The sequence below is a fragment of the Carettochelys insculpta genome, chromosome 3 (genome assembly GCF_033958435.1).
Source record: "Carettochelys insculpta isolate YL-2023 chromosome 3, ASM3395843v1, whole genome shotgun sequence".
Classification (NCBI taxonomy): domain Eukaryota; kingdom Metazoa; phylum Chordata; order Testudines; family Carettochelyidae; genus Carettochelys; species Carettochelys insculpta.
This window is the reverse complement of record NC_134139.1, coordinates 193,217,670-193,243,157: the sequence shown is the minus strand read 5'-3', so window position 1 is coordinate 193,243,157 and position 25,488 is coordinate 193,217,670. Positions and strand designations below refer to the sequence as shown.

Below are 25,488 nucleotides of genomic sequence, written 5' to 3'. Positions count from 1 at the left end.
AGTGAGAAGAGTTTGAGAAGGAAGGAGAGAAATACAGATTTAGTCATATTGTTAATTATGTCAAAAAAAAAAAAAAGGGCTCCCGCTGTATAATGTATGTCACCAAATACTGGATATTTTTTAATTTTTAAGTCCTCAGTGAGGGCATTAAATTGGAAATAATATTATTGTCAGTATTACAACGTAAAGTCATTTTTGTGCTGGGAAATAACTCTTTTAAAAATGCAGTGTCTCATTCAGCTGCCTGGCTCCCTCCTGTGTGTTCTGCTCTAGTGATGAAAACAGGTTTCTGTTTCATCTTATCAATACAAAGACAATATAGCAGAGACAGAGAGCTTGGGAGAAATATTTTTTGTGAATTGCTTCTTGTGGTCACTGTGTCCTGGTTGGTTACACCTGTAAAGCTAAGATTTCACAGAAGTGGCAAGGCCCAGTTTGGTCATCAGCTTCTTATGTGGTGGTGCACTAAATGGAAAGAACCCAACTAGACTTTCTGGCCCTGAGACTAGCAAAGCACTAGACACACATCTGATTGTAAGCACATGAATAATTCCATTGATTTGTATTAGGATTTCTCTCATGTGCTTTAGAATGTACTCAAGTACTTTGTTGAATCATGGACTCTGATCCCAGGATGAGTTTGCAGTATTGACTGAACAAATGTAATATACTTGTAGATTGAATATATTTGATATAGAATTGGGAAATGATAAATATTTCATCTGTTACTTAAAGCAAAGAACCCATATGAAAGAAACTGTCCCTTTTATTAAAATTCAACTTTTGATGGAGAACTGCTTAGAAATCAAGTCTCCTGTTGTTTGAAAATTCCTTTAAAAATGTTGTTAAGGTTTTTGCTTTCCTGCTGAATTTGGTAAGGGCCATAGAATCATACAAATGTAGGACCAAAGGAACCTCAACAGATCATCTTGTTCTCTCCCCCATAATCACCACACACTGAGACAGGACCATATATACCTAGACCATCTTTTTGGATAGGCCTGAGAACAAACATATTCTAAATCCCCTGAAACGGGAGCTTTCTGCCTGTGTACACTTGCTTCTGCCTGTTCAGTTTTAATTGTGCTGCTTCTGTTATTGTTGCATGCCTTCTTTCAGAGCCTGGAGAAGTGTATACGAGCTCTACCAAGTTGAGCATGAGATGAATGCAGTTGATCGTTAACAAAACAGTAAAATTGTCTGTTTAGAAAGTGTTGTTGAGTACACAAACTAAGCTGGGAGAATTCTTTTCTCAAAAAAATTTCAATTTTATTATTCCTAGAGGTTACTTGTAGTAATAGCATCTGTACAGTAGTCCCCCGAGTTGTGAGGGTTGTGCTCCTGCGTGCCCTCGCATAACTCAGATTTTGCACGAGTCATGAGGGGGAGCTGTGAACTAGGCAACAGCCTGGCTCCCAGCTCCCCTGAGCTCGCAGGAGCTGGGGGGGAAGCAGGGAAAAAGTGCACCGCAGCAGCTCTGTGCCCGCCTGGCTCCCCCAAATGGTTAACACGAGTTAAGTGCAAATCAAAATCATGCTTATCAAGTGTTTACTGTACACTTAGAATTGTGATTTTTCAAGGTGACATCCTTTTGAGAACTTTTTAAACTAAATGTTAATAACCTTTTTGTTAATGTTGTAGTTAGTAAAATCTTGAAACTAGCTAATTATCAGATTTAGTATGGCACTTTCAGGGAAGAAGTTCTCAACATTGCATTTAATTTTTCCTCTGTACTCTAGTCATTTAATGCACAGCAGTCACATGGTACTAGCATCTTCACAGCACCTTTCTGAACAGTGATTTTTTTATAACTGATCCTGTGAGGTGATTAGATACAGTTAATGGACTTTATTTCTTTCATTTTGAAAGAATGTCATTTTGAAAGAGATTCCCCTTCATACTGATTGGTGCTGGCAGTATCTCTCTGGAGAAAACAATATGTTCACTTTAAGTATAGCAGCCTCCATTTTTAGAAGGAAAACCTCTAGGAAAGTGATTATAATTTGCCAAAGAGCACAAGTAATCTATATGAGCCAAAATTGAAACTCAGGAATTCTCATTTACTAGTCTTTTGCTCGGTCTACTAAAGTACACTTTCATCATTACACTGTTACAAGGAACACTGAAATTCAGCATTACGGTTGAATGTTTTTCGTGTGCTATTGTTTGAAGATTGTTTTAGTGACATAACCAAAAATTCCTTTTGAGGTTGGGGTCCCACTGTCCTAAACACTGTGCACATGCACCCCAGAAGACTCTGCTCCATCCTAAAAAGTGTATAATCTGACTTGAAACAAAGCAAGTGAATGTCAGTAAGCTGTCAGAGGAAGGACAAGGGTAACAAAATTGAAGCTGTGGGCTTATGCATCTTAATTCTTGCAGAAAATTATAGTTTCAAGCTAAAAAATAAGCCATAGTGTTTCAGACCAGTAGCCTGTCTTCTGACAGTGGCCAATGACATGTTACACAGAGGGAATGAACAGAGCAGGTAATCCCCAAATGAGGCATCTCTTGTTACCTGTTCTCAGCTTTTAACAGAGGCTAGGGGCACTCTTCCTGTTCATTGTGGCTAGTTGATGGACCTATCCTCTGTGAATTTCTCGTTCTTTGAACCCTGTTAGTTCTGGTCTTCCCAGTGACCTCTGGCAAGGAATTAGAGGTGGACTATGCATTGGGTGAAGGAATGCCTCTGTTTGTTAGTTTTAAACTTGCTACCCATTAATTTTATTTGGTGGCTCCTAGTTCTCGTGTTGTGGGAACAAGTCAATAATTTTTTCTTATATATTTTCTCAAAGCCAGTCATGATTTTATAGACCTTTATCATGCCTCCCCCTACTCTCCTTGTTTCTAAAATGGAAAATCCCAGTCTTTTTAATCTCTCCTTATATGGCAGCCATTCCAAACCCTAATCCTTTTTGTTCCGTGTTCTGAACTTTTTCCAGTGCCAAAATACCTATTTTTGAAATGAGGTGACCTCATCTGTGAGAGATTTTTTAAAAAATGTAAAATTGGCTTTTTTCAAATTTTTCATCACGCAGCTTTGTGTGATGTGCAATGGTCTAAGTAGAAGTGGGTCTTCATGAGAAATGTGAGAAAGGAAAGGGGAGTGGCCTTGCTGATTAAGAAGTGCTTCCTTCTTGGTTAGTCTAAAATATCAACAGTTGTGGGGCTATCAGAAGCACTGAGCATTGGCCTGACTCTGCTCTGATTGAAGCCAGTGGGAATTAACACTGTTGCTTTCAGTGGGAGCAGAATGAGCTCAATGCTGAATGCTTTTGAAAATCCCCAACTGTGGAAAGTTTGAGAATATTGGGTGTCTGTTACTATGCATTCAGTTATCCTAACCCATATGTTGTGGATGTGTGTGGATTTAAACGGGCGTGCTTTCTGTCTTTCCTAATTTAGTTCGAATAAGGAGGAAATCAAGACGGCGCTCTCAGTGGGGTAAAGGCATTATTAAAAAGAGAAAAGTCAACAATTTGAAGAAGGATGAAGATGATGCAAAATTTGCTGATGATGAAAATCACAGGGAGAACAGAAAGCTGCTGGAGAATGGAGAGCTAGAGATCAGCACAGACTGCATTGAAGAGAATGGAGAGGAGACAGGAGATCTGTCTATGACAAACGATGAGTCCTCTTGTGATATCATGGATATAGACTCAGAGCAGAGACTTAACAATGGGACAGTAGGAAAAGAAAACAGTTTGGCATCCACAGAAGAAGAGAGTTCAAATGAATCTCTTTTGATAAATGACAGTGTTACTGTGAATGCTGAAAAGGAATCAAAGAAAGAGTCTCCAGCTAAGGGAGGCTGTGTGAATGGCGAGGCATCTGCAAATAGCTTAGAAGGGATACCGGTCCCAGAATGTCAGAATGGTAAAGCAGGACCAGTTGATGTTTCAGCATGTGACACTGCTGATATATCTCATAGTGAACAAAAAGTTATGTTTGAAGATCAGCCAAAGGAAAAAACAGAAGCTTCTGATAAAAATCAGGGAGGTGATTTGATCAAACAGTCTAATACCGAGGTACCACAATACAGCAATAATGAAAAGACACCACTGAGCAGCACGGATGTTGAAACTAAAGAGACCGAAACAGATAAAGAAGGTACGTTTTCAGTAATTCCAGCACTTAGCTGAATGCTGAAGTAAATGTAGATGGGTGAACTTCGTTGTAATAGCTACACAGTGTGTTATGGGACTGCAGTCTGAACATTTTGAACATCTAATATTCTTAACACAATTCTCTTTGGAGTAAACTCATTTTTTGTCACAAACACTATGGCTGTGTCTATGCTAGAGGGTTTTGTTGATAAAACTGGTGCTTTGTTGACAAAATTTGGGGTACATCCAGCTATCCAAGGTGTTCTGTCAACAGTAAATTGACAGAACACAGCACTTTTGTCAGCAGTCTTATCCTGCTCCCCAGGAGGCATAATGCCTCTGTTGGCAGATTTTTTGACAGAAAGTGGGTCTGGATGTTCTTGGGGACCGTCTCTCGACAGACACAGCTCCCGATACTGAGAAGGCCTGTTTGCTGAGCTTCCCATGGGCTGTTGTGTCAAGAGAGCAACCGGGCAGTCCAGCTGCTATATGTTTACAAAAGTTTTGTCAGAACATGTCTTCCAAGAAAAATTTCTGTTGACAAATGGCTGTAATCTAGACATACACTATGTGCATTTCCTTAGATAAATAAGTCTACTGCAGTATTTTCTATATCGTTTCTGTGGGGAAACTGCAAATATAAAGGTAATATTTTGTAATACTGTTTTAATAATTTTTTTAAAGGTTACCCCCATTTTTATTATGGATTTAGTGCATTGTAGGTTCATTTACTTCTGATCCAGACATTTACTGTGTCAGTATTTGGGTTATAATTCAATAGAATACAGAACATACTTAATCTTGCATGATTTTCCTGTAAATTTGAAGGATTTTAATGAAATCAGGTTCAGAGTAACATATTTTTTAAAAATTTGTAACAAAGATTTTTGCCTGAGGTGTACTTGTTGCTTTGCAAGTGATGATCCCTGCTGGGAGCAATTTACAATCAATAGATGGGTAGACATTGCAGAGAAAGGACAACAGGCAGAGGTTGGAAGGATAATGATGAATAAAAGCGGAGAAATAATATCCCTTGGGGCCCAAGGTTTTCTGAAAGGGAGAAGTAAAAGCTGTTTGTTCACTTCCTTGCTTTTGATTTGTTCTTTAATGTATTTCTGAACAACTGTGTGTGCTTAAAAGTTTAGTGTTAGGATTTGCAAAAGAAATGAGCTTTAAAAAAGGTTTTGAATGATGGATGTCATAATTTCTCATTGTATAAGGTTTGGAAGTGTTTTCAAAGGATAAGGAGTAGCATGGAATATGGTATATTAATAAGTTACAGGAGGAGATGAGGATGTGTAGATTAGAGATGAGCTTGAGCAGTGTTGCTAAACTTGATTATTTATTCAATTAATTTTTTTTAAAACCTCAAAATTTGATGGTACACTAAGCACTGCTTCATGGCATGCCAGTGTGCTGCAGCACACCAACTGAGGAGTACTGCCCTAAAGGATTGTAGGGCTGCACTTAGCTCCTTGGAGAGATATTTACAAGCAAAAGGAAATTCACAGTCTTAATCTGTAAAAAGATCCCATCTGGCTCAAATTTTACCTTCTGTAGCCTGTCTGAACTGCTGGCAATATGGGGTTAAACCAGCTGTTAGGAATGTAAGAAAACACGATGGATGAAAGCAGATTGATCTGCATTTGTGACCTAAAATGGAAGTTTAAAAAGCTATAATGTTGATACTGAAGTTCACTGGAAATCACTATAAGCTTTTCACGCTTGGAGTTTTGAGTAGAGCTACGCAAATATCCGGTTTTTCAGTTCGGTGATCTGATCAAAAAGTCTGGGAGGAAGGAAAATTATTTTAGGTGGCAACTGAAGTAAAACTTCTGAAAATACTTTTCAGTGAACTGTATCAGAAAAAGAATCTACTTTTGGGTCAAACAAAACATTTGTTTCCAAAGTTTTTTTTTAATCTTAAAAATGCAATGGAAGGAAAATAAGAAACAAAACATAATTTTTAATCAAAAAGTTGAAACATTTAGTTTTGCAAATGTTTCAAATTTTTTTAGATTTTTTTTCTAGTAAAAAACTGGTTAATTTAACGTGAAATCATGAAGTATTTCAGTTAAGCCAAACCTGTGAATTTTTTAGTGAGAGTTTCATCTGGAATTTTTTGCCCAGCTCTAACTGTTACTTTATTATACTTGTTAAAATGGGTACTACTATGTTCTGGATGAATGACATCCTTCATATTTATGTGCAAGGATATCAGATAATAGAGAACTGTTCTAAAAATCTAGCTGTGCCAAACATGAGGCTTATATCAGTACCTATGAATTGGTTTTCTTGTGCAGTGGTCATTACCTGCCATTATTTTTTAGATGATGAAACAAAGTGTCTCAATAGTAGACCTATAAATAAGAAATATTTGATAAATATGGTAGGATGACATCTGAGTTCACAGTGGCATCATCATGTGAAATTACCCTGGCCAAAGTATGGTTCAGTTGCTACTATGAGCCTTTTAATAAAAATCTGTTTTTGCATATTTCATTTAATTAAACTGAGAAGTCCCTTGTCATAGTTGAAAAGTTGTATCTGCCATCCATATAGCAGTGAGGGCAATTCATGTCTTTAAAGTGTAACCAAGTTAAATAAAAAACAAGAGTAACTAGATTTGTAGAGGACACCACTTCATAGAGACATAATTGTGAATTAAATTAATCAGTAAAATGGTTCCTGAATGGTAAAATTACTAGACTAAAGCTATGTCAGATTTAACTCTGACAATGTAATTCTTTTTGCCTGTTTATTCCTGTCATGTGATGTCGAAATGTCTACTGATAGTAAGAGTGAAAAAGTATTTAAAACATTATAATAAATTAAGCACAATGAATATATAACTCATTTACATATTTTCTTCAGCTACTTGTGATACAGTTTGGTCAAAAATAACTTACTCGTCTTCTTAAACAAACCAAGCATTAAGGTTTGTTGAAAGTTCTGTGGAACAATTCCACAAATCAGTCTGAAACTATCTCACGAGCTAAGGTTGTTACCACTGATAAGTACAAACTTAAGGGACCGGTGCTGAACACCCATAATTCCTATTGAGGTCTAATGAGAGTTATTGTTGTTCTGTACTCCTCAGGGTTTGTCCCTGATATGCAAGTGATAAACGAGTGCATTATAGCTTGTTGCACTTAATCTGTGTCTTTTCTAAATGTCTAACTCAAGAAAAATAGGAAACCAAACATTTCTCTGAGCCCTGAAGAAATAATACTTATTTGACTCTAAAGGCAGTTCTCTTGTCTATCTCTTTGTCTTGAAACATGGTGCTATGGCAAAGGATCTCGGAGGCATAAAGTACGTTAAAGGGAGAGAAATTGGTGATGTTAACAAATGACAGCAAGTATCTGCAAGATGTACAGACTGGAGCTAGTCAAAGTCAGACTGGAAATAAGATATAGTGTGTTAACAGTGAGGGTAATTAAACATTGGAACATGTTGTGGTGTAATGTGGCAGATTCTCCAGCAGTTGATGTATCTCAATAAAGATTGTCCTTCATTATGTGGCATTTCAACTAGAAGTTATGGTCTGGGTGCAGAAATTAGTGGCCTGTGTTATGCATCAGGTCAAATTAGATTATCTACTGTTGACTTGATGGGAAGTAGCTGTTTTAGTTGTATATCTTAATTATCATCTTGTATTTTCAGCCAGGTTTCCAAAACCAGGGTGCTGTGTACAAATGAGTCTGTCCTATCTGGAGTGTCATGAGTAACACAAGGTCAAATCTTAATATCAGTGCCCAGATAATATGATACAGGTTGCACCTCCCTGTTCCGGCATCCTTGGGACCTGACCGGTACCAAATGAGAGAGTTTAGCAGACCGGGGTGGTCCACTGCCTCCTGCTGGTCTCCTTACTACAGGCCCCGGCCAGGCTGTCACTGGCCCCTCCTACTGTCCCCTGTTGGACTGATGCTGGCCATGGCTGTCATATGCAGCCCTGGCTGTGCAAATGTCAGCTCTGGCCTGGTCGGGTTGTTGGATTGCCGCTGAATTGCTGCTGGTCTTGGCCCTGCCAGAGGCTGGCCCCACAGATGCAGGACAATGGCTTGCGGGGGACACAAGCCCTGCTGGGCTTACTGTGCACGAGGCGGCTCCTCTGGGTTCTCACCCGCCAAGGCTCCCATTTGCCGTCCCTCCTCTCTTACCCTCTCAACCTGGGGCTCTCTGGTCTGCTAGAGCAGAGAATCCTGGTTTTGGACAGTGCAACTGGTAGTACAGAATACATGAATTCTGTTAGTTGTTTTTAGTGGGGATTTGTGTGGGTCATGACAGTTGATAGACTATTGAAAATGTGTTACGCTCAATAAATATTTTACTTTAATTTTCTTTCAGTTGTTTTTCATGTTCTGTAATTTTGTATCCAAACTGCAGGTGTATCCAAATTTAAGAAATCTCGAAAAGTCACTTCAGAGCCCCCAAAACCTGCAAGTCTGGAGCAAGTTCCAGAGGAGCCATTGGATCTCACACCTCCTCTGGTTGTTGACCATGATAGACTGAAGGTAATGGGACTGAGAACTAGATTTAATGAGTACCAGTCCCAACTCTTTTCAGAAACTGTGGAAGATATTTTTATACTCTGCAGAATGTTTTTGAAAGTAACTTCCCTTATTTTGTACTGAAGAAAGTATAATCTTTTCCTGTCAGCATTATCTTTTGACGATTTTCTTTATCCAGCAACTTTTATTTAGTTAGTGATCACTTAACAATGTTGTTAAATTCTCCTTTGTATCTTATTGCTCTGTCTGCAGACACAGTAATAAATATACATGTAAAAACTTTTTTAATAATTATGGTATAATGGTCCAGTGTTTCCAATGCAATTTGTGCAGCCACTGTTATGCAGGAATAGAGGTTCATCATGTAGTTGCATTGGCTGGTGAAGTGGAGTTGATTTCTCCCTTCATCCCTCTTTCCTCCCCTCTTCTGCCCCTCCTCTTGAGGTTTTGTTTTGTTTGTTTGCTTGCTTGTTTTTAGGTTTTGTTGTTGTTTTTGTCGGCATCGCAACAAAGGAGAGTTTTAAGAAGATAATGCAGGAGATTTCCTGGATATTTACAGTGTGAATATGTTTTTATAAGTGTAATAATTAGAGAATCTCTTCATACTGTAACAAATGTAAAGAGATCTCTGTTGAGAGTTATCTGCTCTTAAGACTGTTGACAGCAGTTGTATTATTTACATACTGAACCATAATCTTGTTTGGAATACAAAATATTCTTCTAGAACTTTCCTGCTTTTCCATAAACAACTACATGTAAATGTAATAATTAGTCTCAAACAGATTTAATGAATGAATATATGAAAAATTTGATATGTAATTTATGTGCTGTATTTGTCTTGATAGACACTACTGGATTTGTTGGTTAAGAAAAGTAACAACCTGACAGTTGACCAACTTGAGAGGCTGTACTCACTCCTTAGTCAATGTATCTATCGGCATCGTAAAGATTATGACAAGTCACAACTTGTAGAGGTAAAATGCTATAATTTCTCTTGTTTCTTATCTGATTTTTGCAATAGAATTTTAATTAGAATTATTTCATTAACTGATACACACGTGAAATCTGTATTAATTGCTAAGGATTAAAAGCAAACATTGCTTCAGTAGTGGCTTAAGGAACGCAGTGACTATTAGTTTCTGGTATGATCCAATCCCTCTCTCTTTCCCTTCGAAACAGTCAGACCTATTCTGGGATGTCCCTCTTCCTGTCTTAAGTGCTGTTTTAAAGAACATAAAGGATGTAAATGACAAAATCCATAACATTTAGATGTAAGACTGGGAAGGTGGTATGAAATCATTCTTTAGATGGTGTGGGTAAGAAATCAGCACATGTTCTTCCAAGCTAACGACCTGAGAGTGCCATTCAGAAGCAAGAATAACCAAGTAGTCATTTTGGCCCTATGGATGAGTGATTTAATTTCTGCATAATCTTCTGCTGTATGAACTCAATAAATACTTATATTACACGAGTGCTGTAAAGATCACATTCTTGGCTTGCTTTGCCTGATGATCTTCTGATGTATGTGGTAGGTCTTGGATACTTTGTCTATTTGGAACTACAGAATCCAATGAAATTGTCATCTCAGCCCTTCATTCTTCTGAGGACCATAATTTAAGTTGTATGTTAGCTTTTTGTGGCTTTCACATGAAACACATAAAATGAAGGCCTTCTTGGCTCTGTGTAGCTGTTAAAGATCACATGATGTGATTGGCAAGTATATTGCCCTGTTACACTTGGGCAAAATCTGTGTGTCTCATCTCATCTTGTTCAGCATGCTGTGAGCCGCATGCTGTGAGCCAGTTGTCTCACTGCCACCCTTAACCTTAGAAATTTTTGCCTTTCAGAAGCCTTGTGTCTGAATGTCTTGTAAAGTACTGTGGGACTTTTGAGTAAGCACACTGTTTTAGCAACGTAACATGCAGTTAGTGCTTACGTCCTTTTAAAAAGGCTTTTCAGACTGAAGATCATGTTTGTCTCCATAGTCTGTTCATAACAATAGGTTTTAAAAATACTGGATTCATTTCTGACTACTGGACAGTAGATGTTTATTATGAAACCTCACATTTTTGTATGATGTACAAAAAGAACACTGCTTTTTAGGGGCCATTTGTTGATTTCAGGCCAGTCACTTATCTAAAATACAGAAATATTGCTTGGCAGTAGTTGTGATCCATCCTCAGCCTTCCTCATTTAGTAATACATGTCAGGTACATCAACAGAAGGTTTGATCTTAATATCCTTGGTTCTTCCCATTAACTAGGAAAACTGTTTTTTGCATTAATGCTTCTTTAATTATGCTCACATTTATTGTTTGCCATCAGTTAGTAAGGTATACTGTACACAATTGTCTGTTCTCTGATCAAAATTATTTACTCGGTGATGAGTTTTGTGGGACAGACCCACTTCATCAGATCAATCTAATTTCCAATACAGGCTGACATTTATAAGTACAGAGGACTTAATTTCCTGATGAAATTACAAAACACTAGAAACCTTCCTGACAATTCCATCCTTGCCACCATTTATGTAGAGGCTCTCTAACCCAATATTCCACATGAAGATGAACTACAAGCTATCAGGAATATCATCCCTGATGTGGCTGACCTATGTAACTTTGTTCTCACCCACAGTTAGTTCCAATTTGGGGACAATTTATACCTCCAGATTAGTGGCACCGTGAGGACCCACAGTATGCTAACATTTTTATGGCCAACTTAAAATAAAAATTCCTTAGCTCTTGTCCCCTGTTATCCCTCCTTTACTTGCGCTACATTGATGACATCTTTATCATTTGGACCCACGGTAAAGAGAGACTGGAAGAATTCCATAGAGATTTTAACAACCTGCATCCTACCATCAATCTCAGCCTTGACTATTCCACATGAAAAATGCATTTCCTGCGTATCCCAGTACAAATAATTGATGGCCAGATCAACACCACTCTACTGGAAACTCACTGACTGCTACACTTACCTACATGCCTCCAGCTTCCATCCAGCTCACACCACACAATCCATCCTTTATAGTCAAGCCCTTAGATAGAATCACATCTGCTCCGATCCTACTGACAGACACCGAAAACTACAACACCTCTACCAAGCATTTATAAAACTGAATTACCCAACGGGAGAAGTGTAACAAAAAAAAAAAAAAAAAAGTCAGGGCCAGATGAGTACCCAGAAACCAGCTACTTCAAGATATGCCCAAGAAGATCAAGAACAGAATGCCACTTGTCATCACCTATAGCCCCCAACTCAAATCCCTGCAATGTGTTATTAAAAATCTACAGCCTATTCTGGATCAGGATGGTGCACTCCAGAAAACTCTAGCCGACAAACCTGTCCTTTCCTATAGAAGATTATCACCAGCAATTACAGGCTACACCACGGTAATACTAAGCCTGGAACTTTTCCTTGTGACAAACACTGCTGTCAGCTTTGTCCACATATTTATTCTGGGGATACCATCACTGGACCAAACCATCTTAGTTATAAGATCAACAGCACATTCTCGTGCATTTCCAGCATTATATGTGCCAACAATTCCCTGCCACTTTGTACATTGGACAGACTGGGCAAAACCTTCATCAAAGAATAAATGGACACAGAGCAGACATCAAGAAACTCAATACACATGAGCCTGTCAGTGAATGCTTCAATTAAGTGGGCTATTCTGTTAAAGGTCTGTGAATTTGTGTCCTAGAGCATAAAGAATTTAAAAACAGATTAGAGCTAGAAATTTGTGAGTTGGAGTTCATATTCAAATTCGACACACTAACACGTGGTATGAACAGAGATATCAATTACCTCATGCATTACAAGGACTGTTTCCCTTCCTTTGATACTCGTAATTATCTCAGACAGGACAATTAACATCCCCCACTCCTCTCCCTCCTCCTTTAATGCCATTTGATTTGCAGTTTTTATTAAAAGTCTTTGATGTTTTGGTCTTCTGTACTTGTAAATGTGAGTATTTTGGAAATGAGATTGATCTGATGAAGTGGATCTTTCCCACGAAAGCTCATCACCAAATAAATCATTTTGTTAGTCTTTAAAGTGCTACATTTCTGCTTCTTTGTTTTGTTGGGAGTACGGGCTAACATGGCTACCTCTCTGTTACTATTCTGTTATCAAGTATTTGTACAGGTTTAAAGAAAATCATAGTAGATGTGATTATATAACATGTTATTGCAGTTGCTGTATATTTAATATATAATTAATGCTTGGTGTCTGTTACAGGAAATGGAAAGAACAGTTCATATGTTTGAAACATTCCTGTGATCTCTTCAAGATGGGTGGGTTTATCCTCTTAAACTGCTCATGGGAGAGCAGTCTTCTGAGCCATTTGATTTCCAATTGCACCAAGTATGTGCAGAGCCTTGGTCTTAAGTGCTCACTCTCATTCTTTCTGTTAAATTTGGTGCTATTGTCTCAGGTACCTGAAACCAACCAGCCTACAAGAACCAAACAGAATTTCAGATAATTTTATCTGATATAAATACAGAATATGACACCACAACTTGGAGATTTTTGGTGCTACAGAAACTGCTCTCATTTCTGCTCCTGTTCTCCCTACATGCATTATCTTTTGAGAACCTTCAGATACAGTGGAGCAGACCAACATACACAAGAAAACTGGATAGAGCAGCTCTAACTAGGTTGAATTTTTTTAATGGACAACTTTTTACATTTTCCTCTTCATTTTTTTCTTGTTCTCTGGGGTAATGGACAGAAATCTGTTTCAAAGATGGCAGTGATGCATTGTGGTAGGAAACTTGAGTAACTGGATGTACAGTAATTTGAAAATGAGGCTCTCTAGAACTGCCTTTAATGTGCCTTTTTAGTCATTTGAGGAATATAAGGCTATTGAAATGGTTGGGCTTGTAGCAAATGGCAGAGTTAGAAAGCTGTCTTCAGAGTGAAGAGCTCCAAAAGGATGATTTGTATTTCCTCATCATTGAATGGCAGCAAGTATTATGGTTCTAAAATGCCTGTCTTACTCTACAGAACTAAACTAAGACACACTGAAAACAGCAACACACTTTACCAAAACAGTGAAATTTCTTTGTTCTATATTTATGTTACAGAAATAAGCTACACATTGAAACTCATGTATGTTGCTGAAAACAAAGGGAAGAGAATATTCATTAAAGGGGGCTATTCTTTTTTCCCCACAGTTCTATTTGTTGTCTGTTTTGAGTTCTTATAAGACAAAAACTGATTAACTCTGGCAGGCTTGTTTCTAAATTTTTGTTTGTCTTAAAGCTGAGACTTGCTGAATGGACATAAAAAGTAGAGACAGTTAGGCAAATGTCCTGGAATCCTAGCTCACTCTAAGTACAACTTAACCCAAGCTCCCACACCGTGGACCATGTACAGCAGTATTAATGGGGGGCAGGAAAGATACTTTATATTATAATTGGCCATTTGTGTATCTCTAAACTGGGCTGTGTGGATTGCAGTTCTCTATAGCTGAATAGTGAGTATATCAGTTGTTCAAAACCTTCTTTTCTGGAAATTGGAGACATATGATCTAGGCAGTTGCAAGAGACAAAGAGGTTACAATAAGTCTTCAGAGGCTCAGTGTTAAAACATTACCTGAGCTGATTTGTTTCAGATAGATGATTAGAAAATGTTGTGGACAGGTTGGCTGATGTTACCACATATTACCATTCGTTGTAACTGTTATATGTAGCTGCAGGAGCGTCTTTCCAAAATATGCAACACAATATGTTTTGTTTTTAATTAGAGAAAACAGTCTTGGACTACTGCAGAGATACTGAGCTACCTCAGCTTTTTCTATTTTAGTTACCAACAGTGTTTACGGAAGACTGTAACACTCTGCTACCGTTTACATGTTGAAGCTAAGGTACATGTCTCCAAATCTTTAGCTAGTAGTATGCCACTGCAGAAAAACAAACTTGGGCCTTGGGCTACTGCAGTAATCCAAAAGTGCTTCTTCATATTTTATGTTTAAACTTTCTAATTCTAGCTTGCCTTTTTCTCCCCCAAAATACCACTTGTTTTCTGAATATCTAAGGCAAAAATATGTGAAAATTTGGTATGCATCTAGTCATGCTATTCTAAATGCAACCCCTGTTGAAACACTGTGTATTTTGGTGGGAAAGTGCGATTAAAACAACAAAAAACAAAGAAGCAACCCCACATTTCAATGTGTTCTTTGGTATCTCAAATTTGAGTATAGAGGTTTTTTTTCATATTTCCTTTAATATTTATTATTGTAATTCCTGTTAGAAACATTTTGTTGTCTGGTACATTAACAACAATTTTGTATTTTGATGGAAATTGTTACAAACCTTAAGATTTGATTCAATAAAACATAGCCAATTTTTTTTAGCAATTTTCTGGTAAAAGGGTTTTTTGCAAGTCTCAGGTTCTTGCTGCAGCATTTTTTTAAAAATATTTATTCCAGTTTCACTGATTCAGAGAAGTATTTGTTCAGGTAGCAGCAGACTTGTGAAAAATAAAACTGTGTACATTTTTAACAGGTTACTAAATTTGTATGAATCAAACAAGTGAGTTTTTAGTTATCAGTGAGTTTGACAAGAATATTAGCTCTCACCTAGCATTAAAATTCTTCCATCAGGTTCAGTTCTTTTTAAAATAACTTTTGGTGATAATTAAGAAGTTTATATGGAAACTGAAGGATGCAGCTTTACTAATTGAGGAGCTGTAACTTCAATATTTTAGACCTTTTGGAAAGAATTAGCCAATCTAAATAGGTTTTACTTGAGTAAAATTATACCTGCCTTTCTGGCCCAAATAACCACATTACTACATCAGATTTTTTTTTTCGCCTTTACAGATGCCTGGTGGGTATAGAATTAAAGCAGCTGTTGATTTATTCATGTGGTCTAAACTTGTTTACCGTTTGTACAACTTTTTGCCATTTAGCATTGGCAAGGATTTGTACAAATTGACCTCTGTCCCTTGTTTTCTGATGTGAAATTTGCAAATAAACTCCTGGGCTAGCCTTGTTCTTAGGTCAGTAACGCGTGAGACAGCTAGAGGTAAACTTCTTTGTGGGCCAGTGGGACTGTATTGCAGGTAATGGAACTGCTCTAGGGTGAACTTGGTGGCTGTGGAGTTGATAGTATTTGCAAGCTTGAATCTCACCTGTGATTAATTTGTTTGTTCTGTCTCCTTTTGTATTGTTACTTGATTTTTTTCTCATATGCCAATGTATTTATAGGATTACCGGGGTTTTTTGTATTATCTTGTCTTCCCATTTTTTGATTAAGTTGGTGAGTCAGCTCTGGCTTTTACATTCAGTGTTTTGAATGTCAGGTCCTGCTGCTGATGGTCATTATTTTATCTTATTATTTGTAATCATAACATGAGCTTGAATTCGGGCTTGTACCTGCATCTTTTGTATCTTGTACATTGGGTTATTTAGACATTGGGGAGTCCTATTGTTTGATTAATGTGTGTCTACTTTGTGGAGTAAGTAGACTTCTTTCATCAACTATGATATATTTTGAATTCTATAGTTTTATTAAAATTGTATTTAAATTGATGTTTTGCATTTAACTTCATTTTACATTAGTTTGAAGTAAGTTATTTAATTTTTTGAACTTCTGGAAATTTTGAACATTTTACTGTAATTTGTAATATAACTGCTGTGAAATACTTGAATAAAGATGAGAAGAAAACCATGGGTTTGGTTCCATTAAAATTTTCTTGCTTTGAAATGAAATGGTAAGCCAGAAATTTCATTGATGTTTCAGGAGACATAATTTAATTATGGGACTTCAGTGCTTGATTCTTTGGGCATTTAGTCAGTAACTTCACCTTTAATGTTTGCCTGCTAAAGGAGAACATACACTTTTAATTTTAGCTATTATTTGAAACTTGTGATGCATGATAATAATTAAATAATCTCACAAAGAGAAATCGCTCTACTGTTGGGGAATCAGCTATATTAAATCTTAGGGTTAAGGCACATGGGTAGTGCTGCTTGCTGTACATTAGTATCAAAGTGAGCCCATTGATAAAATCACTTTCTTCATATGAAATGAACATTTTTCACTTCTCCAACTTATGTTTTTTGGAGTAGTTCACATAATTTAAAATTAAAATTCTAACTCAACACAGGTTACAGATATGTTTCTAGCAGACTTACAAGATTATTTTTAGAAATTCAAGTTGAAATACAAATTGGGACTGTCAGTGTAAAAATCATGTAAATCAAGGCTTACCCATCCTTTGCCCAACTGAGAACCGTATTGGCAGTTAACCTGGAGCTAAAATGTTGTATGTAATCTATATAGCATGGAGCAGATACAACTGTGTAGTTCCTTAGAATTCAGAGGTGATGCCTTGCTGTGAGAACTGGAATACAAAATTTTAGATCCTGTTCCCCTTTTTTGCCTTGTGTTTTGGAATACAAAGTTCTTGGTTAAGTGAAGAGGTGGAGGTGTAACATCTTATTTCAGGTCTGATTCTCCCTTCCTGCTTTTCTATTCCAACCCAATAGCTTAGGGAGATTTTAAGTGCAACTTTGTCAGCAAACTGTCTTCAGGAGGATCAGAATAGAGAGTTCATAGAATCATAGAAGAGTAGGACTGGAAGGGACCTCGAGAGGCCATTGAGTCCAGCCCCCTGCCCTCATGGCAGGACCAAGCAGTTTCTAGACCATCCCTGAAAGCCATCTATCTAACCTCTTCTTAAATATCTCTAGTGATGGAGATTCTACCACCTCCCTTGGCAATTCGTTCCAGTGTTTGATCACCCTGACAGTTAGGAACTTTTTCCTAATGTCCAACCTGAACCTCCCCTGCTGCAATTTAAGTCTATTGCCTCTTGTTCTATCCTCAGAGGCAAGGAAGAACAAGTTCCCTCCCTCTGCCTTATGACATCCTTTTAGATACCTGAAAACTGCTATCATGTCCCCCCTCAATCTTCTCTTCTGCAAACTAAACAAGCCCAATTCTTTCAGCCTTTCTTCATAGGTCTTGTTCTCTAGACCTTTGATCATGCTCGTTGGTCTCTTCTGGACCCTCTCCAATTTCTCCACATCCTTTCTGAACTCCGGTGCCCAGAACTGGACACAATACTCCAGCTGAGGCCTAACCAGTGCAGAGTAGAGCGGAAGAATGACTTCTCGTGTTTTGTTCACAACACCACCTGTTAATGCATCCTAGAATAATGTTTGCTTTTTTTACAACAGCATCACACTGTTGACTCATATTTAGCTTGTGGTCCACTATAATCCCTAGATCCCTTTTTTGCTGTACTCATTCCTAGGCAGTCCTTTCCCATTCTGTATGTGTGACACTGATTGTTCCTTCCTAAGTGGAGCACTTTGCATTTGTCCTTATTAAACTTCATCCTGTTTACCTCAGCCCATTTCTCCAGTTTATCCAGATCCTTTTGAATTATGACCCTATCCTCCAAAGAAGTTGCAACCCCTCCCAGCTTGGTATCATCTGCAAACTTAATAAGTGTACTTTCTATGTCAATATCTAAATAGTTAATTAAGATATTGAACAGAACCGGTCCTAAAACAGACCCCTGCGGAACCCGCCTAGTTATACTTTTCCAGCAGGATTGAAAACCATTAATAACCACTCTCTGGGTACGGTTATCCAGCCAGTTGTTGACCCTCCTTATAGTATCCCCATCTAAGTTGTATTTGAGTAGTTTATTGATAAGTATATTATGTGAGACCGTGTCAAATGCTTTACTGAAGTCTAGGTATACCACATCCACCGCTTCTCCCTTATCCACAAGACTCATTATTCTATCAAAGAAAGCTGTTAGATTGGTTTGACATGATCTGTTTTTAACAAATCCATGCTGGCTGTTCCCTATCACCTTACCACCTTCCAATTGCTTGCAGATGATTTCTTTAATGACCTGCTCCATTATCTTTCCTGGCACAGAAGTTAAGCTGACTGGCCTGTAGTTTCCCAGGTTGTTATTGTTCCCCTTTTTATAAATGGGTACTATATTTGCCCTTTTCCAGTCTTCTGGAATCTCAGTTGATCAGCTGGAGGTAGACTCAGGTCCTACCACATATTTGTCTGCTGGTCTGGTGTGTAAGGAAAGAAATGTGTGGCCTGCCTGATGTAATCACAGTTCTTGAAATTTGTTCGTTTGTACATTTGTTTTACCTGCTGTCCACGAGTAAAGAGCACTGAAAATTTTTGTCTGACACTTCACTGTGACTGGAATCACAAAAGCCTGTTCCATTTGGGACTAGTGGCAGTTCTGTGGCCTGCAATGTGCAGGAGGTCAGACTAGATGACAGTGATGGTCCCTTCTGACCTTAATACCTATGAGTCTAAGTTCTATAGGTATAACTCTATGCTTGAGAGGGCAGGATAATTTGAGGTCAGTTTGGGGTTATAAATCTTGACAATAGCTTTGAAAGTGACTGTCTACAGGATAGTCATTCGTAAAAACTATCATTCAGCACAAAGGGACAACATTAGACCATCTTGTGAACTGGATATGCTTCATCTGGGACTGCAAGTGCAATTCATTGATGCAGGAACAATCCATGTTTATCCTGAGGGCTGTTTCAAACTGTGCGCTATTGTAGAAATTGTGATCTGGAGTACGTATTAGATTTTGTTCCCAATTCTGCACTGAGTGGCGTGATTGTGGTCTTACCATCTGCAAAACAGAAATTCACCAGCCTCTGATAATTTCATTAAAACGCATTTGCTCACATGAACATAGACTGGTATAAAATCTTTGGGCTCAAGTTTTCCAAGTTTGGCTTCTGTCTTGAATGAAATTCTTTGAAAATATGAGCAGACTCTGACCCTGATGCTGCAGTTGTATTTCCACCAACTCCTCCTCCTCCAGAACGTCTGTAAACCTTACTTACTACAAGAAGTATATAGCATCTCTTGATGAAATGTTAACTGAACAGGTGTGGTTTAAAAACAAAATTGCTCAATCTCAATAGGAGATTTTCTTGTCTGAAAACATTGAAGTTGAGAGCAAATAAGATTTTACAGTTTAAGTGTACAGGTATGAAACCTGCATAGTCACATTAAATCCATATTTTCAAGGGATTCATAAGTCGTTTGGGGTCCCTGGGCACATCCCCTATAAATGTCCATAGTCTGGCCCTATAAGCAGCACAGACACTTTTTGATTTGACAGTTGCAAACAGAATCACTCACTTCAGACCTGGGTGCTGGCTTTGTAGGGTAAGAGGCACCACTCCTTTTGTGAAAATCTGATCCGTCCTTGGATCCTGATGCTCTGTCTTTAGGCAGGCTCTGTTCTGTCTCCATGAAAGGAGAGTGTAGCAGCCAGCTATTGGAGCAAAAGGAGAAAGGGAGGGAGAAAGCGTGTGTGTAAGTCCTGCTGATATAAATCCAGGAAATTCTATGATAGGGTGGCACCAGCAGAGGTTCCGCCAACTCCCAACCACAATCCTGTTCTGTTGATAGACACTTCCTTTCCCCAGGATCACTTCTCAGTTAAAATGGATGGGACAGTTCACAGTTCTTGGAGCCACTGTATCAATCTGTGTTGCAGAATCAGGAGAGAATTAGACTCAAGTAATGTTTTCAAAAACTCCTTACAACTGTGAAGTCAGGGGCCAGGGGACTTTGTGTAATGAAGGCTGAGATTCTGTTTTCCTTTGACTCCAGCAGTTGGTGAGTAGACATCAGCCTATCAAGATTATGCCTTAACCTATGCTGGGGTCGGCAACCTGTAGCGTGCAGAGCTTATTGTCTGAGGCAGGTTAATCCTGGGAATGGGGGAGCAGGTTTGGGGCTGAGAGGGGTTAAGCCTGGGGATGGGGGGCAGGTTTTCAGGGTGGGAGGATAACGTTCGGGGATGTGGCAAGCATATTTTGGGGCCGAGGCAGGTAAAGCCTGGAGATGGGGGTAACAACTTTTTAACTAATACACATAATTGTGTGTGCAGTTCTTAAAATAGGGATGACAAAGAAGTATGGTTTGACTTATTTATTAAGGACTGTCTTGTATCCACGTGCATTGCAAATCTTGAAGTATTGATTTTGTAACTGAGTTTGAAAAAATGTCTCTTCTCATTATTTTGGTTGCAGACCCCTGACTTATCCCTACACATAAATTGGTGTAAAAGAAATTTACAAGATCTGGAAGTGAAATAGTTGCTAAGCAAGAAGTGTGTAAACTATTGAAGTGAAATACCTCACCTTTCTTATTTAATAAAAATCCTAAAACTCAATACACCATTGCAGATGCGGAATGAAAATAGAAAAGGATCAGGAAATTAGTTTTAAAAGCTGTTAATCCAGCTATTGTTGCATTTCTACATGCCTGCTTTTATTTTATTTTATTTTATTTATTTGTCTGTTTATTTATTTATTTATTTATTGGTTATATATGCAATTTAACTGGGCACCTACTATAGATCTGTTTTGGTTCAAGCAATAACCATGAATGGGAGTTACTGCTCCCAAATTCTAGTTACAGCGTATCTGGCTTTGATTAATGCTATACAATTAAACAGTGCTTTAATAGTAAGGAAACTCTAAGGATATTTTTAAATATAAAAGTTGCTAAATAAAGATTAAAAGTAGTTTCTCTATTTAAGTAGCATAGCAAATTCATCCCTGCTTATCCCAGTAAAGAGAAGACTACTGTACCACTCTGCTAGTATGACCTTTCTGAGGAGCTGCACAATGACTTTTATCCTGGCTCAACTGTATTTTCTTATCCCTCTCTCAGGTCATCGGTAAGTCAGCACACAAGTGGATGGGAAAGAGTAGGGTAACACAGGGAGAGTGAAGTGGAGACTTCAATGCTTGTTGGCATCAGCAAAAGGGCACCAGTACATTGCTCATACAGTACAAAGAAAAAGATGTGGAGACAGAGATTAAAGTCATCCTAGGCCATTTAAAGAACTATCTGAAGCAATCTTCAAGCTTTTAAAAGTTATTCCAAAATCAATGGTTTGCTGTCGAACTGGGAGACCGTATCTAATGACTGCCCACAGTCTTAAGCCTAGTATTGTTCGATATTTTTTAGTGGTTTGGATAAGATTAAGGATTAAGATTCAGAATGTCCTTGACAAGTTAGGATATTGCTCTGAAATCAACAAGATGAAATTAAATAAAGATTTTAGTGCAAAATCATCCACTTAGATAAAGTGCATAACTACAGAATGCGGAGCATAGTACTGCTGAAAAAAGATCTGTGGCTTACAGTGGATCACAAATTGCATATAAGTCAACAGCATGATGCAGTTGCAAAAAAGATTGTTATTTTGGGATGTAGTAACAACACAGTTTTGTTTTTAAGACATGGGTGGTAATTCTCGCTTTTCTAGGTACCGATGAGGCCTCAGCTTGAGTACTGTGTCCAGTTGTGGGCACCACTCTTAAAGGAAAACGTGGGCAAATTGTAGAGTCCAGAGTGTGCACCACCAGGAGAGAAACATGCTGGTTGCTGTGAACGCTATACTTATCAGCTGGGTGGCACTTAAATCTTTTTTGGGTGGTCACTCGAGCACTCAGCTAACAGGGATCATTGGTCCCTCCCAACCCCTGCCTCCTGCAGTCCTCCTGATGTTAGTATACCTGCTGGAGAAATAGGATCGGGGCACAGGGGCTTCCTTCAATCACTCAATGCTCTGGCTGGGGAGCAAATTTAGGGTTCAGGGCTTGCCCTCCTCCCCAGCAGAGGACTAGATAGCAAGAGTGGAGCAAAGCCCTACATCCCAACCCTGTTCCCTGGCAGACATGCTGGGTGGGTGGGGAGAGCAGAATGTGCCCATTTTTATGGGCTCACCATTGACCAAATGGCTAATCCACCACTGTCATCATTAGAAATGTGTGCCAAATTTCCAGTTTGAATGTCTGTCTTCTGCTCCCAGACACGGGTTCTTTATATGGACTTTCTCTGTTCCAATAAAGATCAGTTCTCCATTGAGTTGCCCCGTGGGTGCTCCACTCAGGTCTCGGTGTGCCTTGGTGCTGGATATCAGAAAGTCTTTCAGAGCAGTGTCCCTCGTGCCACGCCTGTGCACTCAGTGACTCATGCTGTGGCCATTCTGGGGAGAGTGCAGTGCGAGCCCATCAGTTCCTTGTCAGCTGTCCCTGACTGAAGAAGGACTTCAGCTTTTCTTCTTCACAGAAACACAGAAAAAAAACAGAAATTTGCTATTAGTTTTAAGTTTTTACCTCATATCCTTAATTGTCCTACCTTTCAACACTACTATGAAAAAAAAAAAGCTGGCTGCAGTGGCTGCTGTATTTTTTCTTTTTTCCCCCCTCCTCCTTTTCGACATGCCAGATTCCCCTGGCTTTAAAAAAATGTGACTCATGCAGCGAATCAGTGCCGACTTCAGATGGTCATGCCCCATGTATAAAATGCATGGGGCATCTCATGCAACTAACAGTTGCACTCATTTCCTCAACATATCGTCAAGGGCTAGAAAAGACCACAAAATGCAAGAGGCCTCTTCTACCAGCCAGGGATAAACTGGAGGAGATACGGGTTTTCCAAAAGCCATCTGACAGGGCAGCTTTATCCCCACAAGGCTCTCAAGCCCCAAAGGCTTTCTAGGCAGGCTCTTCATCAGCACTGCCCAGAGCTTCTCGTTCCTCTGTGCCATCAGTCATAAGAACATAAGAATGGCCATACTGGGTCAGACCAAAGGTCCATCCAGCCCAGCATCCCATCTGCCGACGGTGGCCAATGCCAGGTGCCCCAGAGAAGAAGAACAGAAGACAATGATCAAGTGATTTATCTCCTGCCATCCATCTCCTGCCCTTGTTCTGATGGCTAGGGCACCATACTTTATCCCTGGCTAATAGCCATTTATGGACCTAACCTGCAAAAATTTATCAAGCTCTTTTTTTAAACCCTAATAGAGTCCTGGCCTTCACAGCCTCCTCGGGCAAGGAGTTCCACAGGTTGACTGTGTGCTGTGTGAAGAAAAATTTCCTTTTATTAGTTTTGAACCTACTACCCATCAATTTCATTTGGTGCCCCCTAGTTCTTGTATTATGGGAAAAGGTAAATAATTTTTCTATATTCACTTTCTCTACACCATTCATGATTTTATATACCTCTATCATATTGCCCCTCAATCGCCTCTTTTCCAAACTGAAAAGTCCCAGTCTCTCTAGCCTCTCCCCATATGGGACCCGTTCCAAGCCCCTAATCATCTCAGTCGCCCTTTTCTGAACCTTTTCTAATGCCAATATATCTTTTTTGAGGTGAGGAGACCACATCTGCACGCAGTACTCAAGATGTGGGCGTACCATAGTTTTATATAGGGGAAGTATGATATCTTTTGTCTTATTATCGATCCCTTTTTTAATAATTCCTAACATCCTATTTGCCTTACTAACTGCCTCTGCACACTGCGTGGATGTCTTCAGAGAACTATCCACTATAACTCCAAGATCCCTTTCCTGATCTGTCGTAGCTAAATTTGACCCCATCATGTAGTACGTGTAATTTGGGTTATTTTTTCCAACATGCATTACCTTACACTTACCCACATTAAATTTCATTTGCCATTTTGCTGCCCAATCACTCAGTTTGCTGTGATCTTTTTGTAGTTGTTCACAATCCCTTTTGCTTTTGACTGTCCTGAACAACTTCGTGTCATCTGCAAACTTTGCCACCTCACTGCTTACCTCATTTTCTAGATCATTGATGAACAAGTTAAACAGGATCGGTCCCAGGACTGACCCCTGGGGAACACCACTAGTTACCCTCCTCCATTGTGAAAATTTACCATTTATTCCCACCCTTTGTTTTCTGTCTTTTAACCAATTCCCGATCCATGAAAGGATCTTTCCTCCTATCCCATGACCACCCAATTTACATAAAAGCCTTTGGTGTGGGACCGTGTCAAAGGCTTTCTGGAAATCTAGGTATATTATGTCCACTGGGTGCCCCTTGTCCGCATGTTTATTAACCCCTTCAAAGAATTCTAATAGATTAGTTAGACACGACTTCCCTCTGCAGAAACCATGCTGACTTTTGCCCAACAATTCGTGCTCTTCTACGTGCCTTGCAATTTTATTCTGGCACTGTGGAGAAATGCAGATCAGCTTCAGCCAGGAAAGCTGGGGCAGAAGCCAAAATTGCCAAATCAGTTGGCGTTAGTGAGGCATCAGCTTCAGAGAAGCTACATATGCCTCCTCCACCAATTCCACTGTGCTCTCCTTCTCTCTCAGAACAACCGGCACCACAGCACAAAAAAGCTCTCTGCAAAATACGGCACCTGCAAAAATCTCAGCGTGAAATAGGAGCAGTGGCTTGCTCACCATGCTCTACAACGCAGGAACACAATTATGTGCCCCAAGGTACCCCTCACTCGCCCATACCGCTGTCCTCAAATGTGATTATGGAAGTGGGTGTAGGAGCACATGTTTGTCAGGTTCGTCATCTCCATCTTCATCACAGGCTTCTTGGCACTCATACATGGGACCATTCCCTTCAGCAGCATCCCATTTGGGCCAACCAGCCACAGATGTATCCCCCACTTCAGTTTCCACCTCAGAGGGGCCAGGTATTTCGATCTGATGATGTAGATTCCCATCATTTTGCATCTGTGTTTTGAATTTTGACAGCATATGTTAGACCAGTGCACTCATGCGTCAACCTCTTTAATTTGTTAACCTCAGGAAAGAGCCTGTGCTGGGACTGGGAAGTTGCTGGATATACGTGTATTCTGGATAACAGAGAGGCATATACCTAGCAATGCATAACACTAAAGAAAAACAAAACTAGATATTAAGAAACAAACAAATGTATGCAGAGTACTTTATTTACCAACAGTAATATTGTACACTGTAAATTTATTTACTGTATTTATTTGTATTTACTTTCAGTGTACTGAATTTATGGAAAATGTAACTAAAATGTA

The 25,488-nt window shown here is 39.0% G+C and overlaps 1 protein-coding gene across 3 annotated transcripts in view; it reads left to right on the top strand.

Moving 5' to 3' along the window:
• Nucleotides 1-16,297, top strand: part of ATAD2B (ATPase family AAA domain containing 2B) — a 168,215-nt gene extending 151,918 nt beyond the window's left edge. For all 3 annotated transcript variants that reach the window (XM_074991334.1, XM_074991333.1, XM_074991335.1), the window contains 4 exons: nt 3,406-4,110; nt 8,499-8,626; nt 9,469-9,597; nt 12,865-16,297. In XM_074991334.1, coding sequence (XP_074847435.1) covers nt 3,406-4,110; nt 8,499-8,626; nt 9,469-9,597; nt 12,865-12,906 — 1,004 coding nt within the window. In that variant the 3' untranslated portion in view covers nt 12,907-16,297. The remainder of the gene's footprint in view (nt 1-3,405; nt 4,111-8,498; nt 8,627-9,468; nt 9,598-12,864) is intronic.
• The last annotated feature ends 9,191 nt before the right edge of the window (nt 16,298-25,488 follow it).